General features: G+C 36.3%; 1 protein-coding gene across 7 annotated transcripts in view; it reads right to left on the bottom strand.

Annotated features, from left to right (window-relative positions):
* LOC105494102 (chromodomain helicase DNA binding protein 9) overlaps positions 1 to 20,401 on the bottom strand; it is a 276,902-nt gene that overhangs the window by 157,670 nt on the left and 98,831 nt on the right. For all 7 annotated transcript variants that reach the window (XM_011762222.3, XM_071084529.1, XM_071084531.1 and 4 more), the window contains exon 2: positions 16,086 to 17,700. In XM_011762222.3, coding sequence (XP_011760524.1) covers positions 16,086 to 17,537 — 1,452 coding nt within the window. In that variant the 5' untranslated portion in view covers positions 17,538 to 17,700. The remainder of the gene's footprint in view (positions 1 to 16,085; positions 17,701 to 20,401) is intronic.

Genomic DNA, 20,401 nt, shown 5'->3' with positions numbered 1-20,401 from the left:
AATGGGAAATGTATAGCATCAAATGCCTATAACAGAATAAGAAGAAAGATCTTAATGATGTCAGCTTCCTCATAAAAAAAAATTTTAAGTAAATTAAACACAAAGTAAGCAAAAGACAGAAATAATGAAGATAGCAGAAATCAGTTAACTATAAAGCAGAAAAATGAGAAAAATCAATGAAATTCAATAAAATTGGTAAACCTATAGCCATACCTATTAGGAAAAAAAAGAAGACACTAATTACCATTATCAGAAATGAACATAATTAATTGTACAGATACTCAAAGGCTGGAAATGTTATGAAAAACATTATACTGATAAATTTAACAACTTGAATGAAATGAGAAAAATACCTTGAAAAGCACGAACTACCAAAAACTCACTCAAAAAGATACACATAACCTAAGGAGACCTATACCTATTAAAAAATAAATTTATAATTAAAAATATTCCCACCATGAAAATTTCTGAATAGCTTCAATGGTGAACTGTACCAATATTTAAGAAAAACACAGAACTTCTACATGAAAACATAAGAGAAAATCTTCACTGACCTTAGGCAGGCATAGATTTCTTAAATACGAAACAAAACACAATTTTATTTTTAAAAAGAAGTAATGAACTAGACTTCATCAAAATTAACAACTTTTGCCCTTCAAAACACGTTTTAAGAAAAAAAAAAAGGCAACCCACAGACTGGGAGAAAATATATCTACAAAATATATATCTGACAACTAGAATATTACAACACAATAACAAGTCAAACAACCCAATTTTGTAAGTGGGCAAAAAATTTAAACAGGGACTTCACCAAAGGATATATATGGATAGCAATAAGCACATGAAAAAAAATGTTCAATATCATGAATCATTAAGGAAATATAAATTAAAACCACAATCAGATACCACTATCCACCTATCAGAATGGCTAAAGTTAAAAACACTGACCATATCAGATCAAGCACTGACAACGATGTGGAGCGAATGGAACTCTTAGACACTGTTAGAGGAAAGGTAAAATGGTACAATCTCTTTAGAAAAATATTTTCCTGGTTTTGTAAAAAGTTTAATATATACCTATTAAAAACCCAGCCATTGCCAGGTATTTACCCAATGGAAATAAAAATATATGTCTTCACAAGACTACACAAAAATTTTCATAGCATCTTCATTATAATAACCCCAAACTGGAAATCGTATCCATCATCAGTTGAATGAACAAATTGTAGTAGATCCATATAACGAAATATTATTCTAACAATAAAAGTGAATGAATTATTTTACTTGCAATGACTGGGTGAACCTCCAAATAACTGTGTTGAGTAAAAGAAGCCATACAAACTGTATATACTATTGAATCCATTTATATATAAATACCAGAAAATGGACATATAGTGACAGCAATCAGATCAGCGGTTGTCTGGGTGCGGGGAGGAGGAGATGGAAGGAAGAACTACAAAGAGGCAATAGGGAACTTTTGCGGGTAATGAGTATGTCCTGTATTTTCACTGTCATATTAATTTCACTGGTACATACATATGTCAAAATTTACCCAATTCTATATTTTAAATATGTTCTGTTTATTATATGTCAATTTTACCTCCCTAAAGCTGAAAATTTGATATAGAAAACAAATAGGTAAATGGTTATGAAGTATAAAACTAAAAGCATATATCCCCAAAACATAAAAAGTGATTATTTCTCATTGGTGGGATGAGGGGCTACTTTCCCGCTTTGTGTGTGCGTGGTTTTGTTTTGTTTTGAGATAGGGTCTCCCTCTGTCATCTGCAACCTGTCTCCTGGGCTCAAGCAATCCTCCACCTCAGCCTCCTGAGCAGCTGGGACTACAGGGCGCATCACCATACTGGCTACATTTTTTGGTAGTTTTTGTAGAGACGGGGTTTTGCCATTTTGCCCAGGCTGGTCTTGAACGCCTCAGCTCAAGTGATCCACCTGCCTTGGCCTCCCAAAGTGCTAGTATTATAAGCATGAACCACTGCGTCTGGTCCTTTGTGCTTTCTAAACTGTTTTCTGAATACTTTCAGTGGACATGTATTACTTTTGTAGTTGTCATATGTCTATCTTTTCATACACGAGGCAGTCAATAGAAACTTCAACTAAATTGTTTTCATTAATAGATTAAAATATTACCAATCCTCAAAGGAGAAACACAAAAGTATAACTGATATTTTAGTATCTACCAACAATTATTACATAATTATCTGTGTCTATACTGCTGCCTTAATACACATTATTTTAGAGGTTCATGCATTGGGACTACCTTTTTGTTACGCATATTTGTTATATGGGCCTTACTTCCTTCATGAGTTGCAAAAAAAGCAGAATGCCTAACACAGTGTATTATTTATGATAAGTGTTCCAAAAATTTTCTGAATTCATCTATAATATCTTATTCACAAAGCTGTCTTAAAATATCAGTGCTTAGCACATAGTATGTTCTCAAAAATTTGTATCCAACTTAAAAAAACTTAAACCCTTTTGTTCAGTATCAGTTTAACTTAAATAAAATACTAAGGGCTAAACAAAATCAGAGATGTTGACAAAGCACTTGTGAAATTCAATCAGAATTTCTGGAAACTTGTGGTTAACAAGCTTCCAACACACACACACACACACACACACACACACACACACACGAAATTACAAAATACTAGTACTCCAAGATGCATTTTACAAGGTCAATCAAAAAGCAAAAGAGCTTCTTGAAGAAATGGCTCATTCTAGGTCTAAGGCAGGGTAATTACAAAGTTCTTGCACCAGAAATACTTAGAGATCAACGAGCATCTGTTAAAAGAGCATACAGTTGGCTTGATACGGCTTCCTCTGGCCAAATATTCAAAAAGAATAATGATGGCAATCGGTTTTAACATTGATTTTTAACACATTGATTTTTATAACACATTTTTTATAAACACATTTTTATAACATATTATAGCACACTGATTTTAATGTACTGATTTTTACAAATGATTTTTTAAAAAAATCCATGAATCTAACTCTTTTATATAAAAATCCCCGCAATTAATTACAAAGGTGAAAAGATACCTATACTGAGAAAACCAAGCATCACCAATAATGGGACAAACTAACATCGTGTGTCCTAATGTGATCCAATAGATACCATCTACACAGCATTCTCACAAACACACAAAAAATTGCTTAACCTGAATTATGAATAACCAAACAAATACAGACAACTGGCTTCTACTTGTACTTTAAAAAAATGTCATGTTAGGATGGAACAACAGAAAGCACAGGGAAAACTTGTATTAGGTTAAAGGAGATTAAAGAGACATAACAACTAAATGCAATGCCTGACCCTTGATTGGATCCTGAAATTTAAACCAAATATCTCTCTAAAGAATATTATTGAGATAAGTTAAAAATTTTGAATTCGGACTATATAGTACATAATGTTATTTTATGTTAGATTTCTTGGTTGTAGTAAAAGTATTATATTCAGGGAGGCGAATGTTCCCGTTTGAAGGGGAGTCATGTTAAAATATTTAGGGGCAACGTCTCCATGATGTCTGCAACTTACTGTCAAATGGTTCAGCCAACGAAAAATTACAAATAAAAACAGTGAGAGAAAGCAAATGTGGCAAAATAATTAACAATTAGTGAATATATGTAAAGGGTACTATTCTTTCACCTTTCTGGTAAGTTGAAATTTTTTCAAAATGAAAGGTTAGAAAAAATGAGACTTTCAATACAGGTATTTTAAAGTAATTCATAATATTGACATTTCTAATATTGTTGAAGCTGACTTGGAGCTTCCTGTTTTTCTTGTAACGTAACAAAAATACCAGTTGAGATCTAGCCTTAAAGCCCTCTCTAGCCAGGAGCCATGGCTCATGCTTGTAATTCCAGTGCTTTGGGAGATCAAGGTGGGAGGGCTGCTTGAGGCCAGGAGTTCAAGACTGTCCTGGACAGCATAGCGAGATCCATCTCTACCAAAAAATTTTATTTTATTTATTTATTTATTTATTTATTTATTTATTTATTTATTTATGTGTTTTGAGACAGGGTCTCATCTGTCACTCAGGTGGGAGTGCAGGGCATAATATCAGATCACTGTGGCTTTGACCTCCTATCCTCAAGCGATCCTTCCACCTCAGCCTCCTGAGTAACTGGGACTACAGGCATGCACCAAAACGCCCAGCTAATTTTCTATTTTTAGTAGAGACAGGGTTTCACCATGAGGCCCAGGCTGGTTTCAAACTCTTGAGCTCAAATGACCTGTCCATTTCAGCCTCCCAAAGTGCTGGTGCTCCCAAAGCACCATGCCTAGTGGCTCACAGCTATAATTAAAAAATGTTTAAATTAGCCAGGCATGGTGGCCCATGCCTGCAGTTCTAGCTACTCAGGAGGCTGAAGTGGGTAGATCTCTTGAAGCCAGGAGTCCAAGGCTACAGTGAGCTGTGATTGCACCACTGTACTCCAGTCTGGGTAACAAAGCCAGACCCTATCTGCCCCTCTACCTCGAAAAATAGTCTCTTTATATTTGTACTTTTAGTACTTAGCACAATACCTGATAGATTGGTGCAAAATAATTGCAGTTTTTGCCACTGAAAGTTTTGCACCAACCTAATACATAACAGGTGCTCTATGAAAGTTTGTTGTTTTTGCTGCTGTAACTGAAAAGCAGTTAGGTACCACAGAATGCATAATAAATTTAGAGCCAAGTTTCTATTAAACCATTAGTAGCTATCTTATATTAGGTCACTTTCCCTCTCAGTATCTCAAATACTTCATTTGTAAATTCTGTAAAATAATACCAACTTGTATATTAATCTATCTATCTATCTATATATATCCCAATGTACTACTAAAAAACTCAATGTGAGTAAAATCACTTTTAAAAATATTGTGCAGGCTGGGTGCGATGGTTCATGTTTGTAATCTCAGCACTTTGGGAGGCCAAGGCAGGTGGATCACCTTAGGTCAGGAGTTCAAGACCAGCCCAACCAACAAGGTGAAACCCCGTCTCTATTAAAAATACAAAAATTAGCTGGGCGTGGTGGTAGGCACCTATAGTCCCAGCTACTTGGGAAGCTGAGACAGGAGAATTGCTTGAACCCAGGAGGCAGAGGTTGCAATGAGCCGAGATCGCGACATTGCACTCCAGCCTAGGTGACGGAGCGAGACCCCATCTCAAAAAAAAAAACAAAAACAAAACAGCAATAAAGCATATGTTATTATTATTTCTATTTCTAATTCTACTCAATGTTTCCTGTATTATTTTTAAAAATTACTTCCAAAATCTTACTTTCACTTAATGTAATTAGGAGAAAAAAATCCTAGGAAATTTATCTTACAATATAATCTTCTAAGAATATCTAAGTGACCAATAATCCTTTTTTTGACAAAAAAACTCATAAAAGTTGAATCCCAGAGCACATTTTTGTAAGAGTTTTGCAATAATTTGTAATAAATTTAGGTAGAGTAGAAGCTAAAAAGAGAAGGGTTCACTTTCTTGACACTGTCATTTACAAAAGCAATTGGACTTTAGACAGCTATATATGATATGTATATATGATACACATTATATTATGTATATAATATGTATTTCAAGAATCAAATAATTACAGATTTTTAAATGCCATGAAACAAAGAGCTAAGCTAGAAACTTAGAGGAACACCTTCTTTAAGAAGAAGGAAAATTAATTTTTTGTTTGTAAATCACTCATTACAAATCACTAAGCTACAGGGCTAAGAGAAAGCGCTAGAAACCACTTTCAACTGAAAATGAATCAGAAATGAAAAGAGAACATCTCTGAAATTATAATATAGAACAATAGGAAAGTAGGACAATTTTCTCTTAATCATCTCTGCAACCTCAGTGCCTGGCATAGTTTCTCACAAATGGCAGACATCTAGTAAATACTGAACAAATAGAAGTGCTAAAAAGGCAACATTTCTAAAACACAGATGTTATTTAAAATTCAGTCATTCACATGTGTATACAATTTATACCTACATTTGACAAGGTACAGTAAGTTACATTTTTTTTTTTTTTTTTTTGAGACGGAGTCTCGCTCTGTCGCCCAGGCTGGAGTGCAGTGGCCGGATCTCAGCTCACTGCAAGCTCCGCCTCCCGGGTTCACGTCATTCTCCGGCCTCAGCCTCCCGAGTAGCTGGGACTACAGGCGCCCGCCACCTCGCCCGGCTAGTTTTTTGTATTTCTTAGTAGAGACGGGGTTTCACCGTGTTATCCAGGATGGTCTCGATCTCCTGACCTCGTGATCCACCCGTCTCGGCCTCCCAAAGTGCTGGGATTACAGGCTGGAGCCACCGCGCCCAGCCATAAGTTACATTTTTAAACACTAAACACAGAGATAAAAAATTTAGACATTAAAATTGACACATACAAAACTAAAAATTACTTCTTAATAATCAAAGACAATCAGATACAACTGTATTTTATAATATGGTCTATTAAATATGTATCTGTCCATAGTGTGGGTACTGCTGTCATTTCTGACCACCTTTGAACACCACACAGTTTGATCTATGAAAGGAACATGCTAACTCATTATATGACAGCAAGCAAGTCATGATCTATCTAACCTTGTTTATTCTTTGCATATGAGGATAGAGTAAAACCATGTCCAGGTCAAAAATTCTATGAATCCATGAAATGGTCAATGTAAACCTGTATTGTTTTCAGGTATACAAACACATACTTATGTAGGAAAAACAGCTCTCAAAGATTATCCTCTTTCCATAATTTGTCAGGTATTCCTTGCATAGTAAATGTGCAAGGTATTTGCATAGGTGACGAAAACAAATGAGCAGATCTTATTTAACAAGAAACTGCAGTCCATGCTTCCTAACTATATCCAAACCATATTGTATTAAAACATTTCCTTAATTTAAAATCATTTCAGTCCAATTACCCAAATAGAGAAACCTTGTCATCCATACTTAAAGTATTTCAAAATAGCTTTGTATTAATGTTACAATAATAGGAACAAATTTGATGACTCTGTAGGTCCTAACAAATTATCTTAAATTTCATATATCAATAATGATAAATAAGTGACTGAGTAGCCCTAAGGTATCCGGGAATGTACCTCCTAAACACAATTAAACACAACAAAATTTTGTGAGACCTATTTTGAAGTTTGGCTTCGGTCTCACATTCTTCATATACTGCACTAATCCACAAATTTCTCACCAACAGCTGGGTTTTCCACACTCCTGGAATTTACTTTCTGTTCACCTCTTACCCTTAAGTATGCATGCTAGAGGTCAATAGCCTTAAAGCCAATGTTAACAACTGGAATTTCTGTTACTCTGATTCCTGACAGGCAGTACAAAGCTTAACTCTTCTACAGTATACTACATAGTTTAATAACTAGGATGTATTTCAGAACTAGCTAATATTCTATAATTTCCCAGATAAAAGAGAACATTTTAATACAGAAGATCTGACAGAAATAAAAAAACCAAGAACTAGTCCATTTGAAGTGAAAAAATAACTGAAAGAAATTCCTAGACAGAATTTCTATTTTATGCTTTGGCTTAGTCAGACAATTATGAATTTTGAAACTTCTATAAGTAATACTATGCCAAATGCATAAAGATTTAAACAAATTCTGAAAAATAGAGGGATGGTACCTTATAAAAGTTTTAGTTATTCAAGAAGACAATCTAAATATAAGTCATTTTTCTTCTTTTTGCTTAGGGTAAAAGTAGAGTGACAAGTTTTTAAATTGTGCATATAGCTGATGCTTTTTTGACTTAGGAAAAGGTACCATTTTTAAAAATAGCATGCTATAACTAAAGTACCTTAGGAAAAAAAAACAGCAAATAGCTTGGGTGTGAGCAAACTACACCAAATTCTTCGCTTTAGTTTTATATAGGTTTTCTTCTCTTTCATAACTAATATATATAAAATTAACTGTTTCTGCTTAAGATGATTTTCAAATATCTAATGTATTTCAATCGAGTCTTATTTAAGTTAGGGTAATTCTTGGAGGTATTAAGAATAACTGTCAAAAATGTAAACATATGAGGCCTCCCTTTAAAATTATCTTCATCGTGTTCTAACAGAGCATTCTACCACCACCACCATTACCTTCTCGGGGGGTGGGGGGCGGAATGAAAAGATCCATGTAATTAAAGTTTTTGAGTCTTGCTAAAATATATTCCAACTATCTGGAAAATTTATTCATCTATAACAAAGTTTCCTGACATAACTGGATAGTGGAGGTCTTGTCATGTGTGTTTACCTTTCTTCATCTTTTGTAATTGCCACTCAGGAGTTAAATAGGCAATATGAATGTTATGTCCTATAATGAAATCTAAAATTACCACCATAGAATCTTAAGAGCTGAAATAACCTTCCAATTTAGTCCATTTTTCACCTGCTACAGAAATTCTTTCTGTGACATATCTAAGCTATTCTATCTCCCTGCTTTCAGTGAAGAGCTTTATTTCAAACTTCTTCCTTAAATTAAATGACAATCTGCTTTTCTGAGACTTCCACTTACAAGGCCTAATAATGACCTCTAAAGTCCTTCAAAATATTTGAAGACAATTATTGGATTTACCTTTAGGGCATGTGTTGCTATCGTCTTACACATAATCTTATAAAAAATGTCAGAACATGGCTGGGAGTGGTGGCTCGTCCCTGTAATCCCAGTACTTTGGGAGGCCGAGGCGGGCAGATCACTTGAGGCCACAAGTTTGAGACCAACCTGGGCAACATGGCAAAACCCCATCTCTACTGAAAATACAAAAAAGTAGCCAGGTGTGGTGGGACATGACTGTAATCCCAGCTACCTGGGAGGCTGAGACACAAGAATCGCTTAAACCCGGGAGGTGGAGGTTGCAACGAGCTGAGATTGCGCCACTGCATTCCAGGCTGGGCGACGGAGCGAGACTCTGTCTCAAAACAAAACAAAACACCCCAAAAAATCCAAAAAACAAAGAACACTTTTTAGGTTTTGCTGCTGTTGTTGTTGTTGTTTGTTTTTTGAGACGGGGTCTTGCTCTATCACCCCGCCTGGAGTGCAGTGGCACGATCCTGGCTCACGGCAGCCTCAACCTCCTGGGCTCAAGTGATCCTCCTGCCTCAGCCTCCTGAGTAGCTAGGACTACAGGTACACACCATCACTCCCAGCTAATTAAAAAAATATATATTTGTACAGTCGGGATCTCACTATGGTTTCTCAGGCTGGTCTTGAATTCCTGACTTCAAGTGATCCTCTTGCCTCCATCTCTCAAACTGCTGGGATTACAGGTGTGAGCCACCATGCCTAGCCTAGTTGAGTTTTTTTGTTTTCTTTTGGCATTGGCTTTTCCTCTGCTAATAGATAAACTATTGTGAATATAGCCAGAAAACATGAGAGGCATGATCTTTGCCACTTAAAGATTCTAAAGCCAGTTTTTTCCTTAATAAATTAATTTTTCAATCGCAGAAGAGGGAAGAAATCAGGTAGTATATTATTGTTAAATATTACAATGTATTAATATGCTTTGAAGTAAAGTGAAAGTCGTTAAGACCAGAAATAATGGAGTCAAATTGGGTTTGAATCCAGTATGGCCATTTACTGGCTGTGTGACTTGGGGTTTATTACTCAATTTCTCTGTATCTCTGTTTCCAACCATGTAAATTGAAGGAAAAAAATCATACCCAAATAAAAGGATGGTTGTGATGGATCAATGTGATAACATATGTTAAGTATTCAGAACAGTGCTTGGCACAATGTAAATGCTCTATGTCTTACCTATTATAATTTTTTATTACTATGCTTCTACTTTAAATTCAATTATTACCATAACATATACAATAACAATATGAAGATATTTTAATCACCTTGATTAAGATTTTTCCAGATCTCAGTAATAACCTTACTTTTATATGGAACTTTAGCAACATTACAATGATTGCTAAACCATTACAAATTATTCAGTCACTCAAAACCATTTTTAGAAAAATACTTAATGCCATGAAAAATGTATGCAACATATTAACTGGAAGGTTAAAAAGCAATTTGCCAGAAAGTGTGAACTATATGATCTCAATTTTGTTTCTTAAAAATTCAAAAATATCAGCTGGTGCGGTGGCTCACACCTGTAATCCCAGCACTTTGGGAGGCTGAGGCTGGTGGATCACCTGAGGTCAGTAGTTAGAGACCAGCCTGACCAACACAGAGAAACCTCGTCTCTACTAAAAATACAAAATTAGCTGGGCGTGGTGGCACATGCCTGTAATCCCAGCTATCTGGGAGGCTGAGGCAGGAGAACTGCTTGAAACTGGGAGGTGGAGGCCATTGCACTCTAGCCTGGGCAACAAAAGCGAAACACCGTCTCAACAAAAAATAAAAAATAAAAAATATGTATATGAGAAATGGGAAAAGGACAAACCAGAGATCTCACTGGAATCTTATATAACACAACAGCAACAGTGATTATCTTTTGGTAATAATATTACAAATGACTTATTCTTTACATTGTTTTTGATATGGACCAATTTTTTTTATGATACCCATTTATTAAATTTGTCAGGCACCTTGGTAGGCTGAGGTGGGAGGACTGCTGGAGACCAGAAGTTTGAGTCCAGCCTGGGCAACAAAGTGAGACCTTGCCTCCACAAAAAATAAAAAAATTTAGATAGGCTTGGTGGCTCACTACAGGGGAGGCTCAGGCAGGAGGACTGCTTGAGTCCAGGAGATAGAGGCTGCAATGAGCCATGATCACACCCTACTGCACTCCAGTCTGAGTGACAGAGACCCTGTCTCCCACCACAAAAAAAAAAAAAAAAAAAAAAAAAAAAAAAAAAAAAAAGCCTTCTATGGGCTGCTCAAACCTATCTTTCTTTTAACAGTTTTTTTTTTTTTAAGTTTATAAGTAATGTAAATTTCTCTACCTTCAGGAAAAGAAATAATAATTCAAGGTAATAAAAAAAGTACAAAATTTATCAAAATACAAAAGGCAACAAAACATTACGTATGAGTACATCTTAAAATTCTATTTCCTGTTTTGAATGCCAGTTCTGCCATCCCTCATAACATGTTTCACTTACATAGAACTTTTACACTAAACTTACAAACATTGAGAGATCACAGTGCTCCATGTTATTCCCACTTCACAAATAAGACAAAAACTAATGATTCTGTCATAGAGACAGCAGAAAATATTTGTCATGAGAGCAATAAAAAGTTCAGAGTATTAGTCTCTCAAAATTCCTTTGCTCCAAATATCAAGAGATGATAAATAAGCTAGTATTTTCCCTATGTTATGTCTTGTACATACTTATATTTGGAAACACTTGCTATGGCTTCTCACTTTTTTTCTTTTTTTCTTCCTCCTCCCGACAACCCCACTATTCTCTATCTCCCTCTGGCCTCTCCTCCCACTATGTCCTGGCTCTTCTCTCTTTTCTAAGCAGTAACATTCTAAAGTCCAATCAGCAATATTCACTGTTGTTAACAATTGCCATAGACTTTAGGGTACGCTGAGAAATTTGAAGTGATACCTACAATCGCCCTGCTACAGTTGGGAAATTTAAAAAAGCAAGGCTGGGTCAGGCACAGTGGCTCATAACTGTAACCCCAGCATTTAGGGAGGCTGAGGTGGATCACCTGAGCTCAGGAGTTTCAGACCAGCCTGGCCAACATGGCAAAACCCCATGTTTACAAAAACATACAGACATTAGTGGGGCATAGTGGTGTGTGCCTGTGGTGCCAGCTGCTTGGGAAGCTGAGGTGGGAGGATTGCTTAAGCCCAGGAGGCAGAGGTTGCAGTAAGCTGAGATCTACCACTGTACTCCAACCAGGGTGACAGAGTGAGACCATCTCAAAAAAAAAAAAAAAAGAAAAAAAAGAAAAAAGCAAGGCTTAGAAATATTCTTTAAATATTCAACATTCTCACTAAAGCTTTCTAGAATTCTAAATAGAGTGTCATCCATGGTTTTTTAAACAGTAGATTAAAGAATGTCTTGTTTTGGCTCTAACAAAATGTACCTCAAAATTATTTTTCATAAACTAAAAAATTATGCCACTTCATTATGTTTAAATCTGTTAACTTCTATACACATGTAGTGATGTTAATTTAGTCTAAAATGAAATTACTACAATTAAGAAAGTTAAAGAAGCCCAATAAAGAATCCAGAAAAAAACTTATTTCCATAGAACCTGTGGAGGCATCATAATAACATAAGAACTCCTTATTAATCATAACTATACAGAACATGCCAAAAATTATATAGGCAAAAAAGTCTATGCTCTGTCAAAATCTGTCATAAATTCCACATATTAATTAATTTGCATTACACATATTTAGGATGTGTGATCTATAATTCAGTACATATAAAACTGATACGCAACATATAATAATAATCATAAGAATCCTCTCTACCAATCCATCTCTCTTTTTCACTCTTACAATCAACAAATACCAAATATCACTGTTTAAGAAGTAATAGGAAACTTGAAAACAGAGTCTTTTTTTTTTCCTTTTTTTTTTGAGACAGTGTCTCACTATTACCCAGGCTGGTGAGTGGAGCAACACAATCACAGCTCACTGCAACCTCAAACTCCTGGGCTTAAGTCATCCTCCTGTCTCACCCACCCAAAGTGTTGGAATTCCAGGCGTAAACCATGCCACCTGGTTGAGACAGACTTTCTTTTCTTTTTTTGTTTTGAGATGGAGTCTCGCTCTGTTGCCCAGGCTGGAATGCAATGGCGCGATCTCGGCTCATCACAACCTCAGACTCCCGGGTTCAAGCGATTCTCCTGCCTCAGCGTCCCAAGTAGCTGGAATTATAGGCATGCGCCACCACGCCCAGCTAATTTTTGTATTTTTAGTAGAGATGGGGTTTCGCCATGTTGGCCAGGCTGGTCTCGAACTCCTGACCTCAGGTGATCTGCCCACTTTGGCCTCCCAAAGTTCTGGGATTACAGGCATGAGCCACTATGTCCGGCCGAGAATAGACTTTCAATAAATGAAAAAAGTATTCCAAACAAACTGCCCTTTATCAGTTTTTGGACATGTGAAAAAAAGAACAAGTTAACAAAACAAAACAAAAAAACTGAAACAAAAACTGAGTGACTTAAAACCGTATTATCAGTGTAGAATAAGATGATTTATGAAAGGTTGGTTAAGGTAGGTCTGAAAATAACTTCTCTCAGATGGAGTGCTCTCTATCTACATGCTAGCATTAGAGACTGCTTTAGTTATTTATAATTACCCTCCATTCACTCCAAATTTATTAAAAGGAGTCCTTACTACTTTTTAAAGCCTGGGAAATATGTTTAGAAATGCATTAATTAAAAAACAAAACAAAAACAACAAAATCTGAATCAAAATGATAACATGTCTTAGAAGAATAAAATGTTTAAAAATAAATCAATAAGCTCTCATAATTTCAAGTATACACTGGACAAAAATGATTGGTCAAACTAGTCAGAAACCTACATACAAAGTAGATAGATGCACCTAAGTTCAACCAGTGGAGAGTTTTCCCAGGGTCCTTCTGAGATGCTTGATCTTCTTCCAGTAGAGGGAGCAAAATCACAATACTCAACTCACGTCACAAAAAGAGGGGGAGATGGAGGGTTTATAAATGTCTTTTAAATATTTCTACATCTTCCTAGACATTTCAAAAAATGTGCTGAAATATCGTTCTGAAATAGAACTAAAGTGGCCGGGCGCAGTGGCTCACACCTGTAATGCCAGTACTTTCGGAGGTCGAGGCGAGTGGATCACCTGAGGTCAGGAGTTCAAGACTAGAGATCAGCCTGGCCAACATGCTGAAACCCCATCTCTACTAAAAATACAAAAATTAGCTGGGCGGAGAGGCACACGCCTGTAATCAATCACAGCTACTCAGGAGGCCGAGGGAGGAGAATCACTTGAACCTGGGAGGCAGACGTTGCAGTGAGAGGAAATTGTGTCAGTACACTCTAGCCTGGGAAACAGAGTGAGACTCCTTCTCAAGAAAGGAAAAAAGAAATAGAACTAAAGTCAACCCAATGGGAAAGACATAGACTTTATCTTTTTCAAATACTTCAAGGCTTTAAAATGAAAAATGGATCCCTAAATATTTAATTTCAAGAACTTTGGTACATTTCATTGTCCACTGAGTATCACAGGTAACCAAGGTATTGAAGCATTTTACGAATCCTTAATTTAACAAGAGAATTTTTAAAAACATAAAATATTACATTAATTTTTTATTATAAAAGTAATATATTCACGATAAAACTGTAGAAAGTAAGGGAAAGAAAGGTGTAATTGCACTAACTAAACCTATTTTCTTCTGGTATTTTTTCACATGCAAATTTTTTTTCTCAGAGACAGGGTCTGATTCTAATGCCTAGACTGGCAGTGGTGTGATCATGGCTTACCTCGGCCTGGAACTCCTGGGTTTGAGCTATCTATCTGCTCACCTCAGCCTCTTGAGTAGCTGGGACTACAGGAGTGCACCATCATACCTGGCTAATTTTTTAAAAATATATTTATTGTAGAGATAGAGTATCGTTACATTGCCCAGGCTGGTCTGGAATTCCTGGCCTCAAGCAATCCTGTCACCTCAGTCTCCCAAAGTGCTGGGATTACAGGCATAAGCTAACATACCTGGCCCATATACATATTTTCATACTACTATGAAAAAAGTATAATTAATAAAAACACTTAAGACTGGGCAGAGTGTCTCACGCCTATAATCCCAGCACTTTGGGAGGCCGAGGAGAGTGGATTGGTTGAGCACAGGAGGCTCAAGATTAGCCTGGGCAACATGGCAAGATCACAACTTTACAAAACAATACAAAAAAATAGCCAGGCATGGTGGCACGTGCCTACAGTCCCAGCTACCCAGAAGGCTGAGGCCGGAGGATCACCTGAGCCCAGGGAGGTTGAGGCTGCAGTAAGCCCTGATAGTGCCACTGCACTTCAATCTGAGTGATAGAATGAGACCCTGTCTCAAAAGAAACCCCCCCCAAAAAAATTTATTTCTTACTATATGCTAGGCATAGTCTAAGCATGTGTACATGTTATAAATCTATTAATCCTTTCCAAAGCCCTATTAGCTGGATCCTATTATTATTTCACACTTTAAAGATGAGGAAAAAGAGACACACAGAAATTATCTAAGTCAGAGTCACCCAACTAGTAAGTAACGGGACCCATGATTCTAAACCAGGTAGTCTGGTACCAGAGGCCACACTCTTAACCTTGCTTTACTGTGATCTTAATTTTGAATTATGCTCTTTTCTCCATCATTAACATACTCTCAATGTTAGTGTTCAAAATCTTTTTAGTGCCTATGGTCTATCATGATTACAACAATGAGTTATTGCTTTTTTCAGCTGTCCCTTGTAAGTATATTAAGATAAATATCTTTGGGTATATACTTCTGCTATGTTTGGGTTATTAAAATGGAGAATTTTTATACTCTTTAATCTAGTACCAAATTGCTTTTCAAAATATTTGCATCAGTTAACAAAGCCATGTAGGTACTAATTTCACCATAAATTTGCCAGCATTAAGCATTAATATTTAAAATATTTTTCTAATAGGTAAAAATAAAACCATTCTAAATTGAATTATTATTAAAGCTGCATATTATTCGGGTTTTGTTTATAATTTAATTTCCTTTTTGTGAATTTCAGCTTATATGCTTTATCTAGTTATCAACTGAGATGTTAAAAGTTTGCTAATCAATTTATAAAGCTTTTTATAGGAATATTAGCTCAATGTTGATTGTATTTGCAATAAAATTTTCCCAGTCTGGTTTTTCCCTTTTAATTATGATTAAGTTGTTTTTGATAAAATAACTTTCTCTCAAAGGTATTCATAAACATCACAAAAGAAGTCTTAACACCTTACAATTTTCTAAATATAGAAGTTAATCTATTGCTTTGAGCATATCAGTGAATCACTTTCAATATAAGACTTGTAAAACAATATAAACCTATATCAAAATATGTATGTTCACTTAATGGAATTACTAAGTTTGAGAAATCCTGACTGTGTCTCATATAAAATTAACCCAATGACTAACAGTCCACCCTACCCCCAAATCTCCAAAATAAAAGCAAAGAGCTACATACCTGTCGCTGTAAACATAGGTGATTTCTGTCATGTAAATGCTGATGATTAGAAAATGATGAATGCCAACTCCGAGCCTGACTTTGCAACTGAGTCTGAGCCATATCAGAAGGCCGTGTTACAAGATGCGAAGTAAACTGCCGATCAAGGTCATGATCTAAAATGTGACTTGAATTATCTTGCCCGAATGTTGACTCATCAAAGTGAGGAAGAAGTCCCTCCTGAAGGAGGTCCTCGGGGTCAAGTCCTGTGAATGGCTCAGTTTGAGATTCCACTTGATGAAGTAAATTCTCTTCTAAAGATGAAAAGCCATTAGTCTCTACATGATCATTGAAATGGCCCATTTGAGTTCCTGAGTCAACAGGATCTGGGAAGTTCATGTGCACAGGAGATAATTTTGAATTGCTGTAATTACCCTGAGGATGTGACGAATGCAATATTTGGAAATTATTTGAATTCAATGATGTATTGGGGTTTAGGATATGCTGAGTAGATTCTTGCTTGATTCCTCTATGAGGTGAAAAGGAATTACTTCCAGTAAAATCAGATAAAGTCTGATTTGCATGATTAGGTGCAAGAACTGCAGAGGACTGAAGTAGACTGTTTGGTGATATATGATTACTGGAAAAGGAATAATGTGAAGAAAATTGCTGTGAATTGCTGACAGAACAAGAAGTCATATTTGGGGAAGGTCCATTAAAATTTCCCTCTTGATGATTGCTACACTTGTGGAAGTGTGCTGAAGGATTCGACGTTTGAGAAAATTGCTGCATTGAAATAGACTGTTGTGAATTAGATGCATTAGTCATTTGTGGTGGGTGGTTAACGTTGACTCTATGTGGACCAGAAACATTCATAAAATTTTTAGACTGGCTAAGAGAATTCTGCCCTGGGTTGAGATTATTTCTGTTTTGTTGTGAGCGTAGTGAAGTGCACTGTGTTTGTTGTTCATTGGCCTGAAATAAGGCAAAGTCATGGTGCGCCACAAAGCTTTTATTTTGATGCATAGAGTGTGAATGTCCTTGTTGATGAAAAGGAGATCCATTTTGATTTGAAATGCTAGTAGATGTCTGATGGCCCCACATTGGACTGCCATCTGATACATCTGGAAACAAACCATTGGGTTGGTTTTGGGGGTGGATTGGAGAACAATTAAACTGAGAGTGTGGAGATAATACATGTTCAGCTGGGCTACCAAAAGATTGATTAACGTGGTGAAATTTTATTGAATCAAATTGATTTAACTGTTCAAAATCAGTCATCTTCTGATGTGCTGGAGTACTTTGAACATGGTTCAGTGAATCTATGTGCAACGGTTCAAATTCTGCACCCAAATTCAATTCATCAACTAGTGAAACAGGTCCTGGTTGTACAAATGCATCATCCGACAAGCCTTCTAAGGTCTCACCGAAAAGATTGGCATCATCAAAAAAGTCCATCATTGGATCTGTCATCTTGAAAATTCTGTAACAATCCAGTTGTTCACTCCAAATGGAGTATATTCAGCTTCTCTATAGTAGATATTATTGGATCATTTCTGAAGGTCATCAACTAATCCAAAACAGATCAATATTCATTATTGCTCTAAATAATGACATGTCATGAAGTGTCAAAATCCTAGAAAAAAAGGAACAAAAACAATAAAGAGAAATTAAGTACTGATACATGCTACAACATAGATGAACTCTGAAAACATTATGCTAAGTGAAAGAGGTCAGTGACAAAAAACCACATTATTATATGATTCGATTTATATAAAACGTCAAAAGTAGGCAAGTATATATATAGAGAAAATAGATTAGTGGTCACCTAGAGCTGGTGGCATGGTGGGTAGATAGAAGGACTGGTGATTGGTGAGTGTTAGCTACAGGTTATGGGATTTCTTTTGCGGGTAATGAAAATGCTCTAAAATTGGTTCCATGGTAATGGATAAACAACTCTTGAGTATGCCAAAAGCCACTAAATATACATTTTAGATGAATGAATTGTATGGTATCTGAATTATATCTCAGTAAAGCTACTTTAAGAATAAAAATTATATAAGTAAAATTATTTTGAAACTTCTAATTTTCTGTTATATCTTTTAGACAAGGAGGATCACTTGAGCCCAGGAGTTTGAGACCAGCCTGGGCAACAAGTGTGACACCCATCTCAAAAAAAATTTTTAAAACTACTCGGCCATGGTGGTGTGTACCTGTATTCTCAGCTACCTGGGAGGCTGAGGTGGGAGGACTGCTTGCGCCTGAGAGGCTGAGGCTTCAGTGAGCCATAATTGTGCCACTGCACTCCAGCTTAGGCAACAGAGTGAGACACTGTCTCAAACAAAACAAAACAAAACAAAAAAAACAACTGATTTTATTCAACCTAATTACCAACTAATTTTACTTGGCAAGTATTTGCAAGGTAGATCTTTCTGAGAAAAAATTAAGTAGGTGAAGTTACTTTGGATGATTTAAGTTACAGTGGAAGTCTGTGTCTTCTCAAAGAAAATATTTTATCTATCCAATACAACTTTGAAACTTATGACAATGTTAAAATAAGCTAGTAATGCTCTGGAAAAATTTTAAAATAAATAAGAACTCTAGAGTAGACATATTTTTAAATGACTCAAGAAAAAAATCTTTTTTTTTTTTTGAGAAGGGGTAAGCTATAGCAACCATTTTAATCAATCAAAATTTAAAACTTCAGAATTTAACTGAAATGATGTTTACTGACTCTGTCACAAATGATAACTCTAGAACACGGGTCCCGAAACCCCCGGCTGCAGATGGAATGGGTGCGCGGCCTGTTAGAAACCAGGCTGCACAGCATGAGGTGAGCAGCAGGTTGGCTAGAATTACTGCCCGAGCTCCGCCTCCTGTCACGGCAGCATTAGATTCTCATAGCAGCGTGAACCCTATCGTGAACTGCACACGTAAGCCATCTAGGTTGTGCTCCCTTATGAGAATCTAATTAATGCCTGAGGTGGAACAGTCTCATCCTGAAATCATCTCCCTCCATCCACCCCGCCACTTCCCCACCCCCATCCACAAAACCGGTCCCTGGTGCCAAAAAGGTTGAGGACCGCTTCTCTAGAAGATGCATAGTATCATCCACAAAGCTCCTTATTATTAGGGACCTGAAGAATATAAAAACTAAAGAATCAACAAAAAACCCTCTGACTATCCTATATACTTGATACAATGACTAAGTGATACAATGCATATTAAAATGTTTTCCATACAAAAGCAAGATGTTTTTATAATCAGTAATAACAGTAAGTGATGTTTGGTTTGAGGAAGAGTCAGATTTAGAAAGTCACAGCTCAGGAAACATTAGTAAAACATTAGTGAAATTTGAAAATTTAAATTTAGGATATCTAGAATTCTTACTTTTTATCAAAAAATTAGGAAGCCCAGATACCTTTGAGTAATAAATATCAATTGAAAGGGTATTAACATTAAATTAATATGAATTCAATATTGCCCCTTAATTATTTAGGGCTAGCCCTTTAAAAGGTAACAAGAACTGATTAACTCTATATCCAGTAAGGATTAAAGCAGGTAAGGACGTGCACTCTTTCTATTCAGCTGTATATTCATTATTTGATCTGATCTCTCTTTTCCTGGGCACCTTACCAGCTAGCATACAGATACTCACATGCCAGAATAACTGTGTCTCCTACCTACAAGCTGAAGTATTTCTGATCAGCTTTCCTGAATCATATCACAAATAAATCTGAAAACTGGCAAGGTGCAGTAGCTCACACCTGTAATCCCAGCACTTTGGAAGGCCGAAGTGGGAGGAATGCTTAAGCCCAGGAGTTCGAGACCAGCGTAGGTAACAAAATGAGACCCTTGTCTCTACCAAAAAAAAAAAAAAAAATTAGCCGGGCATGATGCATTCCTGTAGTCCCAGCTATTTGGGAGGCTGAGGTGGGAGGATCACTTGAGCGTGAGAGATTGAGGCTGCAGTGAGCCATGACTGAGCCACTACACTCTAGCCTGAAGGCCCTGTCTCCAAAAACAAAAACAAAAAACAAGGATATTACTTTTAAAAAGTTTCCTCCACTGTTTTAGATTTAAGTTGGAAAATGTTTGATTCTTGTAATGAGCAATAAAAAATTAAAACTCTCCTCCTTCTGCCTTTCTTCCCCACCTACTCATCTACTCAAAGGCTTTACCCCAGTAATTCTTTCTTCTCTCTCCTGAGTCATCAATTTGTCCCATTCTCATCTGTATACAAACAAGCTGTTATTTCTCTCATCTTCAAATATCCCCTCTCTTGATCCCATTTATTATCCTTTCAATTTTCTCCCCCTTCTTTCTTCCTCTTTACC

Source organism: Macaca nemestrina, chromosome 18 (genome assembly GCF_043159975.1).
Source record: "Macaca nemestrina isolate mMacNem1 chromosome 18, mMacNem.hap1, whole genome shotgun sequence".
Classification (NCBI taxonomy): domain Eukaryota; kingdom Metazoa; phylum Chordata; class Mammalia; order Primates; family Cercopithecidae; genus Macaca; species Macaca nemestrina.
Note: the sequence above shows the minus strand (reverse complement) of the source record. Positions and strands in the feature narration are given on the sequence as shown.